The sequence below is a fragment of the Genypterus blacodes genome, unplaced genomic scaffold, assembly GCF_046128005.1.
Source record: "Genypterus blacodes isolate CSIRO-AG114 ecotype Tasmania unplaced genomic scaffold, CSIRO-AGI_Gbla_v1 ptg000058l_1, whole genome shotgun sequence".
NCBI classification, from domain to species: domain Eukaryota; kingdom Metazoa; phylum Chordata; class Actinopteri; order Ophidiiformes; family Ophidiidae; genus Genypterus; species Genypterus blacodes.
In genome coordinates, this window is record NW_027466870.1 from 6,674,181 (window position 1) to 6,694,648 (window position 20,468).

A 20,468-nucleotide genomic window follows, 5' to 3' on the forward strand; every position below is an offset into this window, starting at 1 on the left:
GGTTGGGTTGTTTTGTGTGAGTATATAAGGCGGAGCTCTTCTTCGCCTCTTACCACCCTACAGACACTCAGTCGGTGCCCTCAGGAACAAGGTAAGACGGGAAAAAGGTTGTGGTTTGTTCTTGTTTGATTTGTATATAGAAATGTGGTGATTTCCAAAATTAGATTTATTTTGCATGATTTACATGTAAACTCCTGCAGAATATGTCTTGTAGCCTTTTCAAAATGAGTTTGCATTTACAGTTTATGTGCAAGTCTCTACATTATGTTATATTTAGCATTATATAATGACTGGTTTTCATATCTTGTTATCAAAAGCTATCATTTAGAAATGGCTCTATAGATTTGACGATTGCATAAATGCTTAAATGTAATTGCTTAAATCTGATCTGTGAAGAGCTCTTTGACTAGATGAGTGTTAATATTGGACATCTCTCACACTTAAATACATCTATGTGGTCACAAGGCTTTTAGAACCTTAGATCACAGAGAATCAGTGCTCAGAATCAGAGTTTGCAGATGTCTTCTCCACTATTTTGACAAAATAGTTTTCTTGAAATGCTCGATGCTCTGCAGACACACCCAGTTGGCTTGTCTTGTCTCTTGATTTAGGAATTTGTTCTGTAATAGCAGCAGATTAACACAAGTCTGGTTTGTTTCAGGTCCATCATGGTGCACAGAGTGGCAGTGATCGGGGCCGGCCCGGCAGGTCTGACTTGCGTAAAGGCTTGCCTGGATGAGGGCTTGGCTCCAACTGGCTTTGAAAGCAGTGATGACATGGGAGGACTTTGGAAGTTCAAGGCAGGACAGCAACATTTTCTCTAAACTAACCTGCTGTCACTCACCAGCATTTATGATTTCTGTCTCAAATGTAATCGCAGGGCTTTTTAATCATTTTTTTCACTCAAATGTTCCTCAACTTGAAAAACACACACACTCACATTGAGCTCTCACACACACCAGCATTGATACTCACTGATGCTCCTGTACGATGCTTATAGCTTTCTCTCTCTTTCTCGCTTTCTCTCTCCCCCTTCTCACTCAATTTGAACGTATCCAAGCATGCATCACTCCTCTCACTCCCCTTTACGTTATGGTAAATGTACCCTTTCCCAACACTGGTACATTCTTAACTTCTGTCCTTCTGTCCTCCGCAGGAAGTGTCAGAGCCCAACAGGGCCAGCATTTACCGATCCCTCACCATCAACGTCTCCAAGGAGATGATGTGCTACAGTGACTTCCCCATTCCTGCTGATTATCCAAACTACATGCATCACTCAAAGATCCTAACATACTTCAGGATGTATGCTGATCACTTCAAGCTATTGAAACACATTCGCTTTCAGGTAACGATACACAGATGGCTGGATAGATAGGAGTTGATTCCTCAGCTCTCTTAACAAGGTCATTATAAACCAGCTTGTTATGTGCATGTTTCTTTCAAACGTAGACCACAGTGAAGAGCGTCAAACAGAGGCCTGACTTTGCTCGCAGCGGTCAGTGGGAAGTGGTGACTGAAGATAAGGATGGACAGCAGCAGAGTCAGGTGTTTGATGCAGTCATCTGCTGCTCTGGTCACTACACCTACCCTAACATTCCATTCAAAGACTTCCCAGGTAACAATGGAGAATGGATTATTGTACAAACAGATGCTCCTGCAACTCGTGACACAAATCTAGAGCTCATTAGTTTAGCCCCAATGATCTTAATGTTGATCTGCAACATGCATTATAGATAGAAAAGCTGCCTGAGTGCAACAGGAAGTACCAGAAATTTGAAATTAAAACATCATATACAATATATCAAATACATTATTCTGTTGAATGACTGTGTGCTGCAGGAATTGAGACCTTTGAGGGAAAATACCTTCACAGCTGGGACTACAAGGGCCCGGAAGACTTCTACGGCAAGAGAGTGGTGGTCATCGGCATCGGTAACTCCGGGGGGGACATTGCGGTGGAGACCAGCAGAGTTGCAGACCAGGTTGGGAAGTCAAAGATTGCCAGTTTCCTACTTTAATTCAAGTCATTGATTCAAGATGTAACATTAGTTTCTGGTCTTTCCAGGTTTACATGAGCACTCGGCGTGGCGCCTGGATCACACGTCAGGTTTCTGACTTTGGTGTACCAGTGGACATGAAGTACAATACAAGATTTGTCCACATCCTGTTCCAGCTGTTCCCAATGAGCTTTTTCAACTGGTTTGGTGAAAAGAAACTCAATGCCATGTATGATCACACCATGTATGCCATCAAGCCCAAACACAGGTGGGATATTTCTGTTTACAGTTTCATGTACATTGTTTGCTTATCTGAATACTTTTCTGTACCATGGTTTGCTTTAATTTGACCTCTGCCCTTTGTTCTCACATCTCCTGAACAGGCTTTTCAGTCAGATCCCAGTGATCAACGATGACCTGCCTATGAAGATCCTCTCTGGAGCGGTCACCATCAAACCAAACGTGAAGGAGATCTGTGGCTCCACTGTGGTGTTTGATGATGGAACCGTTGTGGAAAAGGTCGGGAGAATGAGCAGAAACATTTCAGATTGAAGCTCTTGTTGACTTGCAGCACAAGTTCAGCCTGTATCTGTCCACATTGTAGGTGGATACGATTGTGTTCGCCACAGGGTACAACTACGATTGGCCGTACCTGCCCAACAATGTGATGTACAAGTCAGGGCATCGTGTGGGTCTGTACAAGCATGTCTTCCCCCCCAACATGGAGCATCCCACTCTGGCTGTTGTTGGCTTCATTCATGCCCTTGGAGCCATTATGCCTCAGGCTGAGCTGCAGGCCCGCTGGGTTACACGGGTCCTCAAAGGTGAGGCTGCATCATATCAGCATTAGTTATTATGGTTATTATTGGAGCAATAAAGCTATAAAGGGCTATAAAGCAAACTGCAGATTGTGGTAGAAATTCTTGGTCTTAGGTAGCAAGACAATCGAGAGGACTCAGGAGTAAACAGATGAATCAGTTTATTCCTTTACACTGCAGTGGCTCAGTTCTGGTTGTTACACAGATAGTTATTTTTCCACAACTTTGATCTAATGCAAAAACATGTTATGGAGACTTGCATCACCTCAGTGCCATCAGCCCAGAATCTACATGTCTGGCATTTACTCGTTTTTCTATCTTTCTACTTACCAGGGTATAAAAAACTGCCTTCAAGCCAGACCATGATAAAGGCTATAGAGAGAGACACTCATGACATATCCAAAAGGTAAATGTGTGAGGGCTCAGTTGCATAATGCACCAGATGTTTTGGTCTATACTTTTATTCATGAATCCTTTATTTACATCTGTTGTATCCTCCTGACAGCTACATCGTGTCCAAGCTGACACCCCTGCAAGTGGGCTTTGTTTCCTACATGGACGAGGTAGCTGGAGAGATTGGAGTGCGGCCAAATCTCCTCTGGCTCCTCTTCACAGATTACCCACTCTTTAAGAAGGTTCTGTGGGGGCCTGTCAGTTCCTACCAGTACCGCTTGCAAGGGCCCGGGAAATGGGATGGGGCCCGCAGGGCAATCTTCACCCAGTTTGACCGCATGTACCAGCCACTCAAAACCAGAAAGGTCAGCAGCAGATATTTGTTCTCCTTGGAACAGAACCCAGGAATATAATCCATGTGAAATGTATGGTAAAGTTAACCTTTCCCAATTTCTATCAGTTGGATGAGCCTGAGTCTTCCATCACCGGCCGTCTGCTGAAGCTGAGCCTGATTGTCATGGCTGGAGGAGCTGCTATCTATCACATCCATGTCCGCAACCCAACCGCCATCCCCAACTTCCTGTCCCACCTCCGCCCGCAGACGAGGATAAATATCTGAACGTGCCTCAGAGGTCAAACAATAAGATTTTGAGCCAGAAGATGTTGTCTCTACAGTTCTGTCAGTATACTAGTTGTTCACTCCAGTAATGCTAAAGGTATGAGTCTATATAACCTTTAAACCTGTTCTGTAGAACAACCTTTTTTTCTAATGCAGTGTGAATACAGCAGTGTACACATGGTGTGAAATGTCTTTCATGTGTCCCCAGTGGCATTGAAAATACTGTGCAAAAACACAACTAAAGAGTCCCTGTGGGAACATTTAAGACTCAACCATCATAATATCCTGTGTGTCACCACAAACTCACTTAAGGAACCATAACAGAAAACACAACATGAAACATATCAGATATACTGATTATCAAGAACAAATGAGAGAATGGGGATCAGGTGTGTGGAGAGGGAGAGGAGTGCAGCTGATTGGCTGTTCAGCAGCATGTGACAGGCAGATGGAGGAAATGGGAATAAAGGGGAGACACACCCACACACACAGTCAAACAAGAAGCAGACACACAGGTTCATGCCAGTTAAGATCAATCTCTCAAGCTAAATTACAACGGTGCAGTGACCGAGTGGCTGCTTGAACTCTCAACCTTCTACCTAAACCTCTTTGTGCTACTTGGCCAAGTATTAATTAAACATATTCAAGTCAGACAAACAGTGGCCTATTCACATCTTCCCTCAACCAAGCTACAGTTTGAACAAATGGTAGGTAAGTGAATTAATATCTATTGCAGATAGTTAATAAAAAATAGTTGTTATAGATTAAATCAAATCAGTGTGTGAAACTAGAGATGCTGGTTTGGATATTAGCTTCTGCTGGCCACTACCTCTGTATGATCCCACTCTAGGTTCCTATTGCACACCCAGCTGTCCGTGGAGGGGAAATCTCTCTTGAATTTGCCTCCCCAGAGGTTTCTTCCCTTTTTCTTAATACATTTAGGTATTCTCTGGAGTTTTTCCTCATACTCCTCTCGAGCTTTTGGGCTATTGGGCTATAGAAATAAAGTTGACTTGACTCGACTTGAACATATCCAAGCATGCATCACTCCTCCCCTTAACCTTAGGGTAAATGTAACCTATTTTCCTTTAGTGGACGGATGATGGGAATGTGTAGGAACTGTAAATAAAATGGGATTATTGCTGTGATTGTACTGTAATTATATTTATCTTTATTAGAAATAGATCTTGCACATTCCATGTCTGATCACAAACATCAGAAAAGGTCGTGCTGGGTCACTGTGGCTCCGCCTCCATCAGCTTCCACTGCACTTTGCTGTATTTTCCAGAAATGATTGTGTGTTTTGTTGTTTAGCCACTATTCTTACCAAATTTGACGTGTTTGACAGCAAACACGGTGCAGATAAGGTCAAGGTGATAAACGTGAACATCAGAGTATCATTAACTGAGCTGAGCGGTGAAATACCCAACCTGCTGACACATTTACAGCTGCTGGCTCACCGCAAAATGAACACGAGGGAAGATTGAACGTTAAATATCTCAACAACATCAACATAAGGCCAAAAGACAATCTAAGTAAACACTCTTAAACTCAGACACTCTAGTTTTATAACAAAGATAAACATTAAAACAAATCCTCTTACATTACATCAACACGTTTCCTGCATCTTGTCCTCTTCCTGCATCTTGTCTCCAGGTCAGGTGTGCTCCTCTTTCGTTCACCTGTTGCACCAGCAGGACGCCACTCTGGACGCTCAGGTAACTCCTAGCAAACAGGTCATTTCAAGTTCTTCTAATGTCTTTACATAGTGTTTGCATCATCCAAAAAGACCCAAAGCTTCGGACCCTGGGCAACAGTCTGAAGCATCTTTATCGGCTCTGGATAGTACAAATCCAGATGCTTACAGAGCGCCTGTCTCCGCTTCCACTGCCCCCCCCCCAGTCCACTGCAGCTGTTTGACTGAGGAATAATCATTCAGTACCAACCTGCCATTCCTAGAAATGACTTGAGCTTCGTATCCAAGGCTTGTACTTCCTGTGTCCGTGGCGTGAAGATGCGGTGACCAATGACCAACAACGTCGTCTTTGCCCCAAATAAAAAGCAAACTTAATCATTAAGCCAGCAGCTCGGGTTGAAGACGTCTTGCAGATGTTGCATGTGGGTCTCCCAACTGTCACTGTAAATGACAATGGCATCCAGGTAAGCTGCAGAAACGTGACAATCCCAGCATCTGGTCCATCAGCTGCTGGGAGGTGGCTGGAGCTCCATGCAATCCAAAGGGCAGGACAGTGAATTGGAAGAGGAAGAGGAAGATGTCCTAACGTGGGAAATCTCTACTGGTCACCAAGGTAACTCAATGAAATTATTTAAGGAATTGATGACCGTTAACTCAATGTTTGAACCCAAAAATCCAACATACTCGTTCAAAATGTAAATAATAATAATAAAACTAAATAAACTTCTAATTAACTGAGACGCTCCTGTACATCTGTCCAAATATAAATGTTATATATAAAACATTGTCTTAGTTCCTTCATGGTTATTTGGACTGACTGCTTTGTGGCAGAGTATTAAACATTTATTCATTTCACAGCCAGTTGTGGTCTGATGACTCATGACTGAGACTCATCAGCCTCTTCATCCCACCTACGTCATTCAACCAATTTAAGCTGGTTCGACTGAACTTTAGTCGAAGATCAAATCTGGCTTTGGGTAAACGGAGCGTCCATGATAGTTTCCTATTTTGGTTGGGTTTTTTTATGTGAGTATATAAGGCGGAGCTCTTCTTTGCCTCTTCCCACCCTACAGACACTCAGTCGGTGCCCTCAGGAACAAGGTAAGACGGGAAAAAGGTTGTGGTTTGTTCTTGTTTGATTTGTATATAGAAATGTGGTGATTTCCAAAATTAGATTTATTTTGCATGATTTACATGTAAACTCCTGCAGAATATGTCTTGTAGCCTTTTCAAAATGAGTTTGCATTTACAGTTTATGTGCAAGTCTCTACATTATGTTATATTTAGCATTATATAATGACTGGTTTTCATATCTTGTTATCAAAAGCTATCATTTAGAAATGGCTCTATAGATTTGACGATTGCATAAATGCTTAAATGTAATTGCTTAAATCTGATCTGTGATGAGCTCTTTGACTAGATGAGTGTTAATATTGGACATCTCTCACACTTAAATACATCTATGTGGTCACAAGGCTTTTAGAACCTTAGATCACAGAGAATCAGTGCTCAGAATCAGAGTTTGCAGATGTCTTCTCCACTATTTTGACAAAATAGTTTTCTTGAAATGCTCGATGCTCTGCAGACACACCCAGTTGGCTTGTCTTGTCTCTTGACAGGAATGTGTTCTGTAATAGCAGCAGATTAACACAAGTCTGGTTTGTTTCAGGTCCATCATGGTGCACAGAGTGGCAGTGATCGGGGCCGGCCCGGCAGGTCTGACTTGCGTAAAGGCTTGCCTGGATGAGGGCTTGGTGCCAACTGGCTTTGAAAGCAGTGATGACATGGGAGGACTTTGGAAGTTCAAGGCAGGACAGCAACATTTTCTCTTAACTAACCTGCTGTCACTCACCAGCATTAATGATTTCTGTCTCAAATGTAATTGCAGGGCTTTTTAATCATTTTTTTCACTCAAATGTTCCTCAACTTGAAAAACACACACACTCACATTGAGCTCTCACACACACCAGCATTGATACTCACTGATGCTCCTGTACGGTGCTTATAGCTTTCTCTCTCTTTCTCGCTTTCTCTCTCCCCCTTCTCACTCAATTTGAACGTATCCAAGCATGCATCACTCCTCTCACTCCCCTTTACGTTATGGTAAATGTACCCTTTCCCAACACTGGTACATTCTTAACTTCTGTCCTTCTGTCCTCCGCAGGAAGTGTCAGAGCCCAACAGGGCCAGCATTTACCGATCCCTCACCATCAACATCTCCAAGGAGATGATGTGCTACAGTGACTTCCCCATTCCTGCTGATTATCCAAACTACATGCATCACTCAAAGATCCTAACATACTTCAGGATGTATGCTGATCACTTCAAGCTATTGAAACACATTCGCTTTCAGGTAACGATACACAGATGGCTGGATAGATAGGAGTTGATTCCTCAGCTCTCTTAACAAGGTCATTATAAACCAGCTTGTTATGTGCATGTTTCTTTCAAACGTAGACCACAGTGAAGAGCGTCAAACCGAGGCCTGACTTTGCTCGCAGCGGTCAGTGGGAAGTGGTGACTGAAGATAAGGATGGACAGCAGCAGAGTCAGGTGTTTGATGCAGTCATCTGCTGCTCTGGTCACTACACCTACCCTAACATTCCATTCAAAGACTTCCCAGGTAACAATGGAGAATGGATTATTGTACAAACAGATGCTCCTGCAACTCGTGACACAAATCTAGAGCTCATTAGTTTAGCCCCAATGATCTTAATGTTGATCTGCAACATGCATTATAGATAGAAAAGCTGCCTGTGTGCAACAGGAAGTACCAGAAATTTTAAATTAAAACATCATATACAATATATCAAATACATTATTCTGTTGAATGACTGTGTGCTGCAGGAATTGAGACCTTTGAGGGAAAATACCTTCACAGCTGGGACTACAAGGGCCCGGAAGACTTCTACGGCAAGAGAGTGGTGGTCATCGGCATCGGTAACTCCGGGGGGGACATTGCTGTGGAGACCAGCAGAGTTGCAGACCAGGTTGGGAAGTCAAAGATTGCCAGTTTCCTACTTTAATTCAAGTCATTGATTCAAGATGTAACATTAGTTTCTGGTCTTTCCAGGTTTACATGAGCACTCGGCGTGGCGCCTGGATCATCCGTCAGGTTTCTGACTTTGGTGTACCAGTGGACATGAAGTACAATACAAGATTTGTCCACATCCTGTTCCAGCTGTTCCCAATGAGCTTTTTCAACTGGTTTGGTGAAAAGAAACTCAATGCCATGTATGATCACACCATGTATGCCATCAAGCCCAAACACAGGTGGGATATTTCTGTTTACAGTTTCATGTACATTGTTTGCTTATCTGAATACTTTTCTGTACCATGGTTTGCTTTAATTTGACCTCTGCCCTTTGTTCTCACATCTCCTGAACAGGCTTTTCAGTCAGATCCCAGTGATCAACGATGACCTGCCTATGAAGATCCTCTCTGGAGCGGTCACCATCAAACCAAACGTGAAGGAGATCTGTGGCTCCACTGTGGTGTTTGATGATGGAACCGTTGTGGAAAAGGTCGGGAGAATGAGCAGAAACATTTCAGATTGAAGCTCTTGTTGACTTGCAGCACAAGTTCAGCCTGTATCTGTCCACATTGTAGGTGGATACGATTGTGTTCGCCACAGGGTACAACTACGATTGGCCGTACCTGCCCAACAATGTGATGTACAAGTCAGGGCATCGTGTGGGTCTGTACAAGCATGTCTTCCCCCCCAACATGGAGCATCCCACTCTGGCTGTTGTTGGCTTCATCCATGCCCTTGGAGCCATTATGCCTCAGGCTGAGCTGCAGGCCCGCTGGGTTACACGGGTCCTCAAAGGTGAGGCTGCATCATATCAGCATTAGTTATTATTGTTATTATTGGAGCAATAAAGCTATAAAGGGCTATAAAGCAAACTGCAGATTGTGGTAGAAATTCTTGGTCTTAGGTAGCAAGACAATCGAGAGGACTCAGGAGTAAACAGATGAATCAGTTTATTCCTTCACACTGCAGTGGCTCAGTTCTGGTTGTTACACAGATAGTTATTTTTCCACAACTTTGATCTAATGCAAAAACATGTTATGGAGACTTGCATCACCTCAGTGCCATCAGCCCAGAATCTACATGTCTGGCATTTACTCGTTTTTCTATCTTTCTACTTACCAGGGTATAAAAAACTGCCTTCAAGCCAGACCATGATAAAGGCTATAGAGAGAGACACTCATGACATATCCAAAAGGTAAATGTGTGAGGGCTCAGTTGCATAATGCACCAGATGTTTTGGTCTATACTTTTATTCATGAATCCTTTATTTACGTCTGTTGTATCCTCCTGACAGCTACATCGTGTCCAAGCTGACACCCCTGCAGGTGGACTTTGTTTCCTACATGGACGAGGTAGCTGGAGAGATTGGAGTGCGGCCAAATCTCCTCTGGCTCCTCTTCACAGATTACCCACTCTTTAAGAAGGTTCTGTGGGGGCCTGTCAGTTCCTACCAGTACCGCTTGCAAGGGCCCGGGAAATGGGATGGGGCCCGCAGGGCAATCTTCACCCAGTTTGACCGCATGTACCAGCCACTCAAAACCAGAAAGGTCAGCAGCAGATATTTGTTCTCCTTGGTACAGAACCCAGGAATATAATCCATGTGAAATGTATGGTAAAGTTAACCTTTCCCAATTTCTATCAGTTGGATGAGCCTGAATCTTCCATCACCGGCCGTCTGCTGAAGCTGAGCCTGATTGTCATGGCTGGAGGAGCTGCTATCTATCACATCCATGTCCGCAACCCAACCGCCATCCCCAACTTCCTGTCCCACCTCCGCCCGCAGACGAGGATAAATATCTGAACGTGCCTCAGAGGTCAAACAATAAGATTTTGAGCCAGAAGATGTTGTCTCTACAGTTCTGTCAGTATACTAGTTGTTCACTCCAGTAATGCTAAAGGTATGAGTCTATATAACCTTTAAACCTGTTCTGTAGAACAACCTTTTTTTCTAATGCATTGTGAATACAGCAGTGTACACATGGTGTGAAATGTCTTTCATGTGTCCCCAGTGGCATTGAAAATACTGTGCAAAAACACAACTAAAGAGTCCCTGTGGGAACATTTAAGACTCAACCATCATAATATCCTGTGTGTCACCACAAACTCACTTAAGGAACCATAACAGAAAACACAACATGAAACTTATCAGCTATATATCAAGAACAAATGAGAGAATGGGGATCAGGTGTGTGGAGAGGGAGAGGAGTGCAGCTGATTGGCTGTTCAGCAGCATGTGACAGGCAGATGGAGGAAATGGGAATAAAGGGGAGACACACCCCCACACACAGTCAAACAAGAAGCAGGCACACAGGTTCATGCCAGTTAACATCAACCTCTCAAGCTACATTACAACGGTACAGTGACCGAGTGGCTGCTTGAACTCTCAACCTTCTACCTAAACCTCTTTGTGCTACTTGGCCAAGTATTAATTAAACATATTCAAGTCAGACAAACAGTGGCCTATTCACATCTTCCCTCAACCAAGCTACAGTTTGAACAAATGGTAGGTAAGTGAATTAATATCTATTGCAGATAGTTAATAGAAAATAGTTGTTATAGATTAAATCAAATCAGTGTGTGAAACTAGAGATGCTGGTTTGGAGCTTCACAGATAAAGCTTCTGCTGGCCACTACCTCTGTATGATCCCACTCTAGGTTCCTATTGCACACCCAGCTGTCCGTGGAGGGGAAATCTCTCTTGAATTTGCCTCTCCAGAGGTTTCTTCCCTTTTTCTTAACACATTTAGGTATTCTCTGGAGTTTTTCCCTCATACTCCTCTAGAGCTTTTGGGCTATTGGGCTATAGAACAGACTAGACTTGAACATATCCAAGCATGCATCACTCCTCCCCTTAACCTTAGGGTAAATGTAACCTATACAATACACTCATCACTATGCAGAATCGTTCTCCCCTTGATAGTGTAGTTGACTTGACACTAAGGACAGAAGGAAGGAAGGAAGGAAGGAAGGAAATGTGACAACTCTCAACTCCTCTTACTATCTGGCTCCATCTACTGGTTGCTTATTCTGGTGACTCAACTATATGTATCCACTCTGACATCAGGGCAGTGACTTATACTCGCCAAATGAGTCCGTCATAGAAAATCAGTCACTGATCTGTTCACAGATAAAACATTTTTCTGATTTTAAGTTAAATTACTATTCACTTTAATTGAATTTAATTGAGACCTGCAGACGTTTCTGGTGTATGTCCATTTTCATGCTCATGATGCAGAGTGGAGGGGTGACCTGAGTGGAAGAGATTTGGTGTTGTGTAATCTAATATGAACACATTCCATCATACGATTCAGCTCAGGTCATTGTTACGGTTTATTCTTTAGGATTTACACATTTGAGTTTAACTGAGCTCAAAACACACCCTTACTCGTCTATCTTATTCTTTATCACTGGTTTATGTCATGTCAGTCTGATGTAACTTTAAAGAACTATCCTGCAATGAAGAAAAGGTTGCAAAGATACTTAATGTTTAATTATTTGTTATTTCCCAACAAGTCAACGTTTCCATTCCACCATATAAGGTTAAAGTCCGTCCCTGACAACGCTGTTGATTAACTAAGCAACCACTCACTGACACTGAAGTATATATCTTGCTTCTTATTAGTAAACGCTGTTGGATCAGATCAAGAGAGCCACAGCTGCAGATCTACTCTCCAACTCGCCTCTTTATTTGGTTTTCAGATACACATTTTAATATACTGGGCTGCTTCTGTCTTCACTGAGGCAAGTGAGCAGTCATGGCCCGGCGTGTGGCGGTGATCGGAGGGGGCAGTTCAGGTCTGGTCTGTATCAAGAGCTGTGTTGAGGAGGGTCTGGAACCTGTTTGCTTTGAAAGTAGTGATGGCATTGGTGGCCTGTGGAGATTTAAGGTGAGTGGAGGAACATCCATCCAATGTATGTCCCTTTTATAGCCAGGGCAGGAGTGCTACTCACAAATTATATGATGCTGTGTGGACAAAAGAAGAATTCTACTTTCTAGGGACAATCTAAGTGCTCCGTTGCTTTGATTGCATCCTCAATGTAGCACGTTTTCTTCTTTGTCCGTAGGAGTCACCTGATCCAGACCGCGGCAGCATTTATCACTCATTGGTGGTCAACACCTCCAAGGAGATGATGTGTTACAGTGATTTCCCCATGCCAGCTGATTATCCCAACTACATGCCACACTCCCAGCTGCTGCAGTACTTCAAGCTCTACGCTGAACACTTTGACTTGCTCAGATACATTCAGTTTCAGGTTCATTCTCTACCCTGTCCTATTATCCTTTATTATTATAAGTATCTACTGCATAATGTGACTGTGTGTGTGTGTGTGTGTGTGTGTGTGTGTGTGTGTGTGTGTGTGTGTGTGTATTTCAGACCACAGTGAAGAGTGTGCGCCAAAGGGCAGATTTTGCGTGCTCTGGTCAGTGGGATGTGGTGACCATTAACAGTGATGGAGAGGAAGAGAGGCAGATCTTTGATGGAGTTCTGGTGTGTTCAGGCCTTTACACCCGCCCTTACTTACCACTACAGGACTTTCCAGGTTGATGAACACAAAGACATCGCTCCTCTAACACACTGTGATCTTACTTTTCAAGAATTTGTGTGTAGATCCACCTCATCCTTTCAAAAAGAATCTCTCCATTTCTCTCTCTCTCCAGGACATGAACAGTTCCCTGGCATGTGTTACCACAGCTGGCAGTACAAAGACGCAGATGCCTTAAGAGGGAAGAGAGTAGTGGTGGTTGGTATTGGTAATTCTGGAGGAGACATTGCTGTGGAGATCAGTAGATCTGCAAAGAAGGTGAGACCAAAACAAACGAAGTGGGGAACCGGAGAGCTTCTTCATTTATTATTATTTCATTTCATTGATCAAATAAATCACGAGTTCTTCTTCCCCCCTTACAGACATTTGTCAGTACACGCCAGGGGGCCTGGGTGTTGAGCAGGATGTCCAACGGCGGTCTTCCCTTGGACATGGTAATGCTCACCAGGTTCAACAAAACTCTCATTCAAATGTTACCCAAATCTATCACCAACTGGGCAGCAGAGAGAGCACTGAACCACAAATGTGACCACAGATTCTACGGTCTGATGCCCAAATACAGGTAAGCATTGACCTCTGGAAGCCATATTTAGATTTAGATGGCGTTATTTTTTAGTTCATAGTTTCCTGTCGCCCTCAGACTTTTGGACAGGAGGCCATTGGTCAACGATGATCTTCCTCTCCGAATCCTGCAAGGGGCAGTAGTGCTGAAGACGAACCTTAAAGGATTCCAGGGTTCTGGCGTTGTATTTGAAGACGACACAGTGGAGGAGAGCATTGATGCTGTGGTCTTCTGTACAGGCTATCACGTAAACTTACCATTCCTGCCCCCAGACCTGTGTGAGGGACCTGGTGGAGAGTTTACACTGTACAAGTAAGTGCACCACTTCAGCCATTTCCAAAATCCATCTTAACACAAAGATAATCTTAAACTCACATCATCTGAGCCTTAAAATGCTTTAGGAAAATTTGATTATTAAATGTTTTAAAAATCAACTCAACCCCTGACAAATGGTATGCAAGTACTCAACAAGTTCAGTTGCTCATGCAGTCTTCCTATATCATTGAAAACTTCACTACTTTTTAATCTTTTTAGGAAAGTGTTTGTAGCTTCTCTAGAGCGCCCCTCTCTGGCCATCATGGGTTTGTTTCAGGCGAAGGGACCAATCTTGCCCATTGTGGAATTGCAAGCAAGATGGGCTGTTAGAGTGTTTTCTGGTAAACAGGTTTTACACACACACATTCACTCAGACACACACACACCAGATATCTAATGTCATTCATTGTCTTCTTCTTCCTGAAGGTTTGAGCCATCTTCCACCTAAGGAGAAAATGATCTCTGACTTTGAGGCTGACAGGAAGAGATATATGAAGACGTAAACATCTACATGCTGATTTACAAATCCAACATTTCTCCTGTGCTTCCTTTAAATACTCTACTATAGTCAGATTTGTAATGGTGATGCCATTTGTCCTCTCTGGTTTCTCAGATTTAGGTGTCCACGAAAGGCAACACTCCAGGTGGACAACATCCCTTACATGGATTTCCTTGCAGAGGAGGTCAGTTAATTCAGAACAAGATCCAATTGTGTTATGATATTTATAGAAAATAAAACAACCATCATGATCCACTTCCAATCACAGATAGGAGCTCGACCAAACATATTGAGACTGCTACTGAGGGACCCTGGACTGGGGTTGAAGGTCTTCTTGGGTCCCTGCACTCCATATCAGTACCGTCTGACCGGGTCAGGACGGTGGGCCGGGGCCCGGGAGGCCATCCTTACTCAGTGGGACCGGGTGGCTCAGCCCTTCAGAACCAGAATGGTACCAGAACCAGAGTGCAGGCGGCCCGTCCTCCTGTCCCCCTGGCTGCTGGCTCTGTCAGGGGGGGCAGTGGTCCTGACTGTGCTCTCGCCCCAGAATCAACTCAGCACAGTGCTACACAGTGCAACTGAGGTTCTTTACAGTTTCATGTTTGTTCTGTGGAACATGTGTGTGAAAGCTCAATAACATCATGTTGTGGTGACCCACAAAGAGAGACATTCACCTAAGATGACCTGTGCCTTTAAGAGCGGCCGAGGGGGTGGGTTGCCGGTTCTGGTTTAACCGAGTAGAGTTAGTATTATTCCGACTTTGAATGTAGACGTTAATTAGTGTGAAATAAACAACCAAGACTACGTCTATCTCCGTCTCCAGTCTCGTTGTTTCCTTCCCTACAATGTGATCTGGACTCAGCTTTACCATAATGGAACCTGAAGACCATTACAACTGATTCGGTGTTGGAAACAAAAATACATTGTGAATACCACAACAGACAGGAATTTGAATACAATCACAGGTTGCATAAATTCGATTTTGTTTCCCTTTTGGCAATGTTTTATTTATTTTTCGCACTAGTGTTCGTTTATTTTGTTTCCGTTTCCGTGATCTCTTCACTCAATCTTACGAAGCTCCGCCCTCCGACTCGGTCGCAACCGAACTTCACAGTGAGGAAATCTGCCTCGATAAATTCAATTCGCTTTTCATTATAATCGAGCACTAAATCAGTCTTTAATATTTAGTTATTTTCCGCGTTTTCTAGTATGTGCGTTTGTTTCCTCACAGCTTTGCTATTTTGGATTGACATGACGCAGTTAGTTCTCGTGTCATCAGTTTCAAATTAAGATTTTGCTCAAATAACAGAGCTTAGCACGGTTGTACGTCCTTGGAATGTTTCAAACTACATGAAAAGAGATAAGTAAGTAAAGATTATAGTGCGATACTGAGCTGCAGGGCCAGATCCAAGATGTTTTAATGATTATTCCTTAATATTGGAGATGTTTTCCCTTATTAGTTTGTCAATGTGTTTGTCAAAAGTGATACACTAGTCTCAATTCTAAAATGAGGGGCCCTCCGTAGTACATACTGTGCCTTCCAAGGGCTCTTATTACCTTCTCCAATCATGACTCCAGCTCTGGTGATGTAATTCAACCGTTTAATGCCCAGATCTCAACGACAAACCAACAGCGAGCAGAGGGGCGGTGGTTCTTGTTGTTGTTGTTGTTGTGTCTCTGTAGAGAAACTGAGCTCCAAGATGGACATTCCTCACGTCTACTCAATTTAAGATAAAGTTGTGTTGCCTTTTCCAATACTTTGACCAAACGTCTGAAGTCTACAGGGATATTCTTATAAGGTTGGATACAAAGAGACAAGCCTCTGATGTCTAAAGCAGATTAATCATGTAGTTTTTCATATTGATTCTGGTTGCAGCTTTAACACAAATGTGAGACTTTTCGCAAAAGCTTGTATCTGGTTAATGTTTCACCTTCATCATTGTGTAATCTAAGTACTTATCAAACAGGAACGCTGACCAAGTGTATTTCTTCACTTGTTGCACTCGATTAATGATTAGTCTTGGAGTCTCAGGAGTTGCTTCAGTTCTCTCCTCTTATCTTCCTGTGAGGAAGAGGAACAGTTGCATAACAAATCACTGTCTTTGTCAAATTATCTAGTTTTCTATAGTAACTTGGTATTTCCGCGATCACTGGAAGGGATCAGTTCTTTTCTGGTGTATCCTTGTGATTGAAAGTCTTCTATGCCGTATTGCATCATGCAAAAGTGCCACTCAGTGAACGCGATGAGGCCTGAGCTAACGGTATCTGATGAGCTGCAGGCACCGCCCTGAACATTGACAGCCAGATAAAACCCTCAGTTCCAACCTTCCTCAATCTTCATTTCAGCTAGGTCTGTGATCAAACCACTGAGTTGTGCTTCCTGTTTCTGTTCCTCAGGTCAAGAATGGTTCAGAAGGTAGCAGTGATTGGCGCAGGGCCTTCCGGTCTGACCAGCATCAAGGCCTGTTTGGATGAAGGTCTGGAGCCCACCTGCTTTGAAAGCAGCTATGACATCGGGGGTCTGTGGAGATTTAAGGTAAGACATTAAACTACTAGTTAAAGATATAAGAACTTACCACAATTATGGATTATAGCAGTGTCTTCCCCTGGTGGGCAGTGAAGATACTACAGGTGGGCCGCAAAAAGTTATTTACAATACTAAGAGGGTGAAAATGTGAATATTGTGTGTCTGTCACCCTTTCCCTGTGTCGTTCTTCTCTAGGAAAAGCCCGAGCCTGGAAGAGCCAACATCTATGATTCGGTGGTTAGCAACAGTTCCAAAGAAATGTTGGCGTTCAGTGACTTCCCTCCTCCAGCTGACTTCCCCAACAACCTGCATCACTCCGACGTGGTGCGGTACCTGAGCCTCTATGCTCAGACCTTCAAACTGAGGCAGCACATACGCTTTCAGGTTAGGAGCCATTTCATTTGCTTTAAAGACGAGAGATACAGTACGTGCCAATATGATCTCTGTTAGAAGGATACAAGAGTAAAGCTGTCGATAATGTAACACGGGCCATGCCTATGACAGACGCCAGATAGATAGACAGGCCTGCACTTTATGTTTTACTATTGTCAATATTTGCAACACCAAGGCTAACAAGGTGACAACATTGACATCACATTTATACATCAAATCAAATCATCTAGTTCACCTTTGGCTCCTGGCACAGCATTGTTTACATTCACACAGTAGTCTCATTAAGAGGCTGGAGCTACCCCACATGTTTACATGAGCTGTCTTCACTTGTCGTTAAACTTGTGTTTCATTGTGTAAATTATCCAAGCAACAGCAGAGAGGAATATTTATGCCATCATCATGAAACACAGGGTGTCTGAAGGTTCTGTAAACACTCTGATAGTGTGTAATGGAGCTATTTATGTGTTTACATGTCCAGTTAGAGCCTGAATACTCCAGCTGATACTGGCCTGGACCATTTCTTTTACAATATTACAATATTCAATACATATATATGACGAAAGTAATGCCAGACTTCAGGTAACATCTGTGTGTGCGTGTGTGTGTGTGTGTGTGTGTGTGTGTGTGTTTCAGACTACCGTGGTCAGTGTGAGGCAGAGCCCAGACTTTGCTGTGTCCGGCCAGTGGGAGGTGGAGACAGAGAAGTCAGAGGGACAGAGAGAGACTGGTGTTTTTGACGCGGTGATAGTATGTAGCGGACACTACACACAGCCTCACCTGCCACTCAAAGACTTCCCAGGTAGCAGGAACATACAGCACATTCAGAAAGTGAATTCATTTGTTGTAATGCAATATTGCATTCATCCTTTTTCCTCATGTATCTGTACATGACACTTATTCCCTCTCAGGTATTGAGAGCTTTCAAGGCAGATATTTCCACAGCTGGGAATACCGGAACGCAGAAGGTCTGCAAGGGAAAAGAGTTGTGGTCATTGGAATTGGAAATTCTGGAGGTGATATTGCTGTGGACGCCAGTAGAGTTGCTGAACAGGTGGAGAAGCAAACATTTCTTTATTTCAAAGATGGCAACTTTATTTTAAACAGCTGCCTCAAACATATGCATTTGTTTCATTGTCCTGACCTGCAGATGTACCTCAGTACGAGGAGCGGGGCATGGGTAGTCGGACGAGTTGGGCCGGGGGGGCTCCCAGGTGACCTTCTGACATCCAGGATGGATAGTATGCGACAGAAACTCTCCTTCTCATCGCCTAGCAGGATGATGGAGAAGCAGCTGAACCAAGCATACGACCACAAACTATATGGCCTGGAACCAAAACATAAGTATGCTCATTAAGAGAATGTGCTACCATCATCATCATTATCAGTGAAATCTAGTATATGTTTAGTTCTGGAGACACACTCTTGTATCAATGGCTCCGCTCATGGTCCCTCTGGCCTGTTGGCAGTTTCTTTGCTCAGATCCCTGTAGTGAACGATGACTTACCGGGCCGCATCATCACAGGCCGGGTTCAGATGAAGCCAAATGTGAAGGAGTTCTGTGGGTCCAGTGTGATCTTTGTTGATGGGAGCGTCATAGATAAGGTGTCTATAAATCTGGTTCTTGTACGCCCCCTGCTGGTTGTACTTGCACTACCCCAAGAAACCCACTACATAAAATGAGACTAATGCATCCATCAATCTCTATTATCACTCCAACTAAATTGCTGGGGAGTTGGGAAATGTTGAAGCCTCATGAAAAGTCCATCTTCTTCTAATAAGCTGATGTGTCACACAGGTGGATGTAGTAGTTTTTGCCACAGGATACAACTACAGCTTCCCCTTCCTGCCATCAGCACTGCAGGCTAAGTCTGGTTACAGGCTGCAGCTTTACAAGCATGTGTTCCCTCCAGGCCTTTCCCAGCCCACACTGGCCGTGGTGGGCTTCATCCATGGATTTGGGTCTATCAACCCTCTGGCTGAGATGCAGGCTCGCTGGGCCACCAGAGTGTTTAAAGGTGGGTGAACCACAGAAGCTGACTGGCTGACTGTGCTGTTATTTGCTTGTAGGTCTGTGCATCACTGGTCTATGATTACTCTTATTCTGTCAACCCTCCCTTCTTTGTATCTTATCAAGATCGGAGCCAAAACTGTGTGCCATGAATTAATATGACTGAATTTCCTGCAGGTTTAAACAAACTCCCATCAGAAGAGGTGATGCTCAAGGAAATTGAGGCGGACACACCAAAAATGCATCAGAAGTAAGCAGATTTGTAAGTAAGATGTGTATGTATCTTTCTCCATGTTACTGACACTTTTCCTTCTGTCTTCCTTTAGGTTTGCCTGCTCAGACCGTTCCCCTCTACAGGTGGACTACATCCCTTACCTGGACACTCTGGCAGAGCAGTTTGGGGTTCGACCAAATATTTTATGGCTCTTTCTAAAGGACCCCAGACTTGCGCTGCAGGTCTTTACGGGCCCCCCCACTCCTTATCAATACCGTCTGACTGGGCCAGGCCAGTGGGCTGGAGCCCGTCAGGCCATTCTCACTCAGTGGGAGCGGGTTATTCAACCATTCAGGACCAGGGTGGTACCAGATCCGGAGAGCAGACCTTTCTCTAAAGTCAGCACCATACTGTCTCTCTCAGGAGCTGCACTGCTGTGCTGTTTCCTCTACAGAAAACACAGCCTCTCACCTTTCTTCTCTCCTTCTAACTTCTTCAGAACTCCTCAATAAGCTGCATATAACATTAATGATGATGGAGACATAATCGTAGAATACAATCTGTTTTAGAAGTGCATCCAAGCCTTTTCCAAATTTTTTGCGTTGTGTCTCCATGTACATAGAAAAGATGCATGTGAATCTTTCCAGCAGGGCTTCCAGTTTATGTTCTCTGATGCAGGAGTACTAAATCTCATGACTTGGAGGCGATTCAGTTTTTCTAAGAAATTGATTGCTTTGAACTTTGCTGTAGTTGAGTTTAGGTGATGAAATCCATTTCGTATCACTCGGTTACAACCTCCGGCTTGTTATGTAACTTTTCACCTCAGTAAAGGCGCTGGTTTCTTTTCT

General features: G+C 43.6%; 4 protein-coding genes and 1 long non-coding RNA gene across 11 annotated transcripts; all 5 read left to right on the plus strand.

Annotated features, from left to right (window-relative positions):
• On the plus strand, window positions 1–4,008 carry LOC143002918 (flavin-containing monooxygenase 5-like). 2 transcript variants are annotated; one of them, XM_076153323.1, is made up of 11 exons: window positions 1–91; window positions 662–800; window positions 1,157–1,345; window positions 1,450–1,615; window positions 1,840–1,982; window positions 2,066–2,265; window positions 2,381–2,516; window positions 2,602–2,821; window positions 3,149–3,221; window positions 3,321–3,573; window positions 3,669–4,008. In XM_076153323.1, the coding sequence occupies exons 2-11, from the start codon at window positions 669–671 to the stop codon at window positions 3,825–3,827; spliced, it is 1,671 nt and encodes a 556-aa protein (XP_076009438.1). In that variant the 5' UTR covers window positions 1–91; window positions 662–668; the 3' UTR covers window positions 3,828–4,008. The 2 variants fall into 2 exon arrangements, with proteins under 2 accessions (XP_076009438.1, XP_076009439.1); XM_076153324.1 differs by having other exon boundaries at window positions 86–107.
• A 1,223-nt stretch (window positions 4,009–5,231) lies between these two features.
• On the plus strand, window positions 5,232–6,463 carry LOC143002921 (uncharacterized). Its single transcript, XR_012963824.1, has 3 exons — window positions 5,232–5,362; window positions 5,484–6,136; window positions 6,382–6,463. It is a non-coding gene; the product is annotated as an uncharacterized LOC143002921 (long non-coding RNA).
• Window positions 6,464–6,536: 73 nt separating this feature from the next.
• Window positions 6,537–10,630, plus strand: LOC143002748 (flavin-containing monooxygenase 5-like). 3 transcript variants are annotated; one of them, XM_076153088.1, is made up of 11 exons: window positions 6,537–6,624; window positions 7,193–7,331; window positions 7,688–7,876; window positions 7,981–8,146; window positions 8,371–8,513; window positions 8,597–8,796; window positions 8,912–9,047; window positions 9,133–9,352; window positions 9,680–9,752; window positions 9,852–10,104; window positions 10,200–10,630. In XM_076153088.1, exons 2-11 carry the CDS (start codon window positions 7,200–7,202, stop codon window positions 10,356–10,358), a joined length of 1,671 nt encoding a protein of 556 aa, XP_076009203.1. In that variant the 5' UTR covers window positions 6,537–6,624; window positions 7,193–7,199; the 3' UTR covers window positions 10,359–10,630. The 3 variants fall into 3 exon arrangements, with proteins under 3 accessions (XP_076009203.1, XP_076009205.1, XP_076009204.1); XM_076153089.1 differs by having other exon boundaries at window positions 6,591–6,640; XM_076153090.1 differs by lacking the exons at window positions 9,852–10,104; window positions 10,200–10,630 and having other exon boundaries at window positions 9,680–9,758.
• A 1,219-nt stretch (window positions 10,631–11,849) lies between these two features.
• LOC143003123 (dimethylaniline monooxygenase [N-oxide-forming] 2-like) lies at window positions 11,850–15,397 on the plus strand. The gene is made up of 11 exons (XM_076153633.1): window positions 11,850–12,444; window positions 12,623–12,811; window positions 12,934–13,099; window positions 13,218–13,360; window positions 13,465–13,664; window positions 13,743–13,976; window positions 14,199–14,320; window positions 14,406–14,478; window positions 14,593–14,662; window positions 14,747–15,118; window positions 15,323–15,397. The coding sequence occupies exons 1-10, from the start codon at window positions 12,313–12,315 to the stop codon at window positions 15,113–15,115; spliced, it is 1,698 nt and encodes a 565-aa protein (XP_076009748.1). The 5' UTR covers window positions 11,850–12,312; the 3' UTR covers window positions 15,116–15,118; window positions 15,323–15,397.
• On the plus strand, window positions 14,987–20,196 carry LOC143003125 (flavin-containing monooxygenase 5-like). Of its 4 annotated transcripts, none has more exons than XM_076153642.1 (10): window positions 14,987–15,061; window positions 16,876–17,014; window positions 17,201–17,389; window positions 18,032–18,197; window positions 18,307–18,449; window positions 18,546–18,739; window positions 18,865–19,000; window positions 19,194–19,413; window positions 19,584–19,656; window positions 19,733–20,196. In XM_076153642.1, exons 2-10 carry the CDS (start codon window positions 16,883–16,885, stop codon window positions 20,130–20,132), a joined length of 1,653 nt encoding a protein of 550 aa, XP_076009757.1. In that variant the 5' UTR covers window positions 14,987–15,061; window positions 16,876–16,882; the 3' UTR covers window positions 20,133–20,196. The 4 variants fall into 4 exon arrangements, 2 of the variants coding, with proteins under 2 accessions (XP_076009757.1, XP_076009756.1); XR_012963835.1 differs by lacking the exon at window positions 14,987–15,061 and adding an exon at window positions 15,689–15,842 and having other exon boundaries at window positions 19,309–19,413; window positions 19,733–19,796; XM_076153641.1 differs by lacking the exon at window positions 14,987–15,061 and adding an exon at window positions 15,689–15,842.
• The last annotated feature ends 272 nt before the right edge of the window (window positions 20,197–20,468 follow it).

What these genes read in the sequence shown, in the direction of transcription:
- LOC143002748 (XM_076153088.1), top strand. Translation starts at nt 7,200, where the DNA reads ATGGTGCACAGAGTGGCAGTGATCGGGGCCGGCCCGGCAGGTCTGACT. An exon ending in GAGGACTTTGGAAGTTCAAG is followed by an intron (nt 7,332 to 7,687) that starts GCAGGACAGCAA and finishes TGTCCTCCGCAG; the next exon opens with GAAGTGTCAGAGCCCAACAG. An exon ending in GGTTACACGGGTCCTCAAAG is followed by an intron (nt 9,353 to 9,679) that starts GTGAGGCTGCAT and finishes TCTACTTACCAG; the next exon opens with GGTATAAAAAACTGCCTTCA.
- LOC143003123 (XM_076153633.1), top strand. Translation starts at nt 12,313, where the DNA reads ATGGCCCGGCGTGTGGCGGTGATCGGAGGGGGCAGTTCAGGTCTGGTC. An exon ending in TCAGATACATTCAGTTTCAG is followed by an intron (nt 12,812 to 12,933) that starts GTTCATTCTCTA and finishes TGTGTATTTCAG; the next exon opens with ACCACAGTGAAGAGTGTGCG. An exon ending in TCAGTAGATCTGCAAAGAAG is followed by an intron (nt 13,361 to 13,464) that starts GTGAGACCAAAA and finishes CCCCCCTTACAG; the next exon opens with ACATTTGTCAGTACACGCCA.
- LOC143003125 (XM_076153641.1), top strand. An exon ending in GGGGTCTGTGGAGATTTAAG is followed by an intron (nt 17,015 to 17,200) that starts GTAAGACATTAA and finishes GTTCTTCTCTAG; the next exon opens with GAAAAGCCCGAGCCTGGAAG. An exon ending in ACACCAAAAATGCATCAGAA is followed by an intron (nt 19,657 to 19,732) that starts GTAAGCAGATTT and finishes GTCTTCCTTTAG; the next exon opens with GTTTGCCTGCTCAGACCGTT.
- LOC143002918 (XM_076153323.1), top strand. Translation starts at nt 669, where the DNA reads ATGGTGCACAGAGTGGCAGTGATCGGGGCCGGCCCGGCAGGTCTGACT. An exon ending in TCCATTCAAAGACTTCCCAG is followed by an intron (nt 1,616 to 1,839) that starts GTAACAATGGAG and finishes TGTGTGCTGCAG; the next exon opens with GAATTGAGACCTTTGAGGGA. An exon ending in GGTTACACGGGTCCTCAAAG is followed by an intron (nt 2,822 to 3,148) that starts GTGAGGCTGCAT and finishes TCTACTTACCAG; the next exon opens with GGTATAAAAAACTGCCTTCA.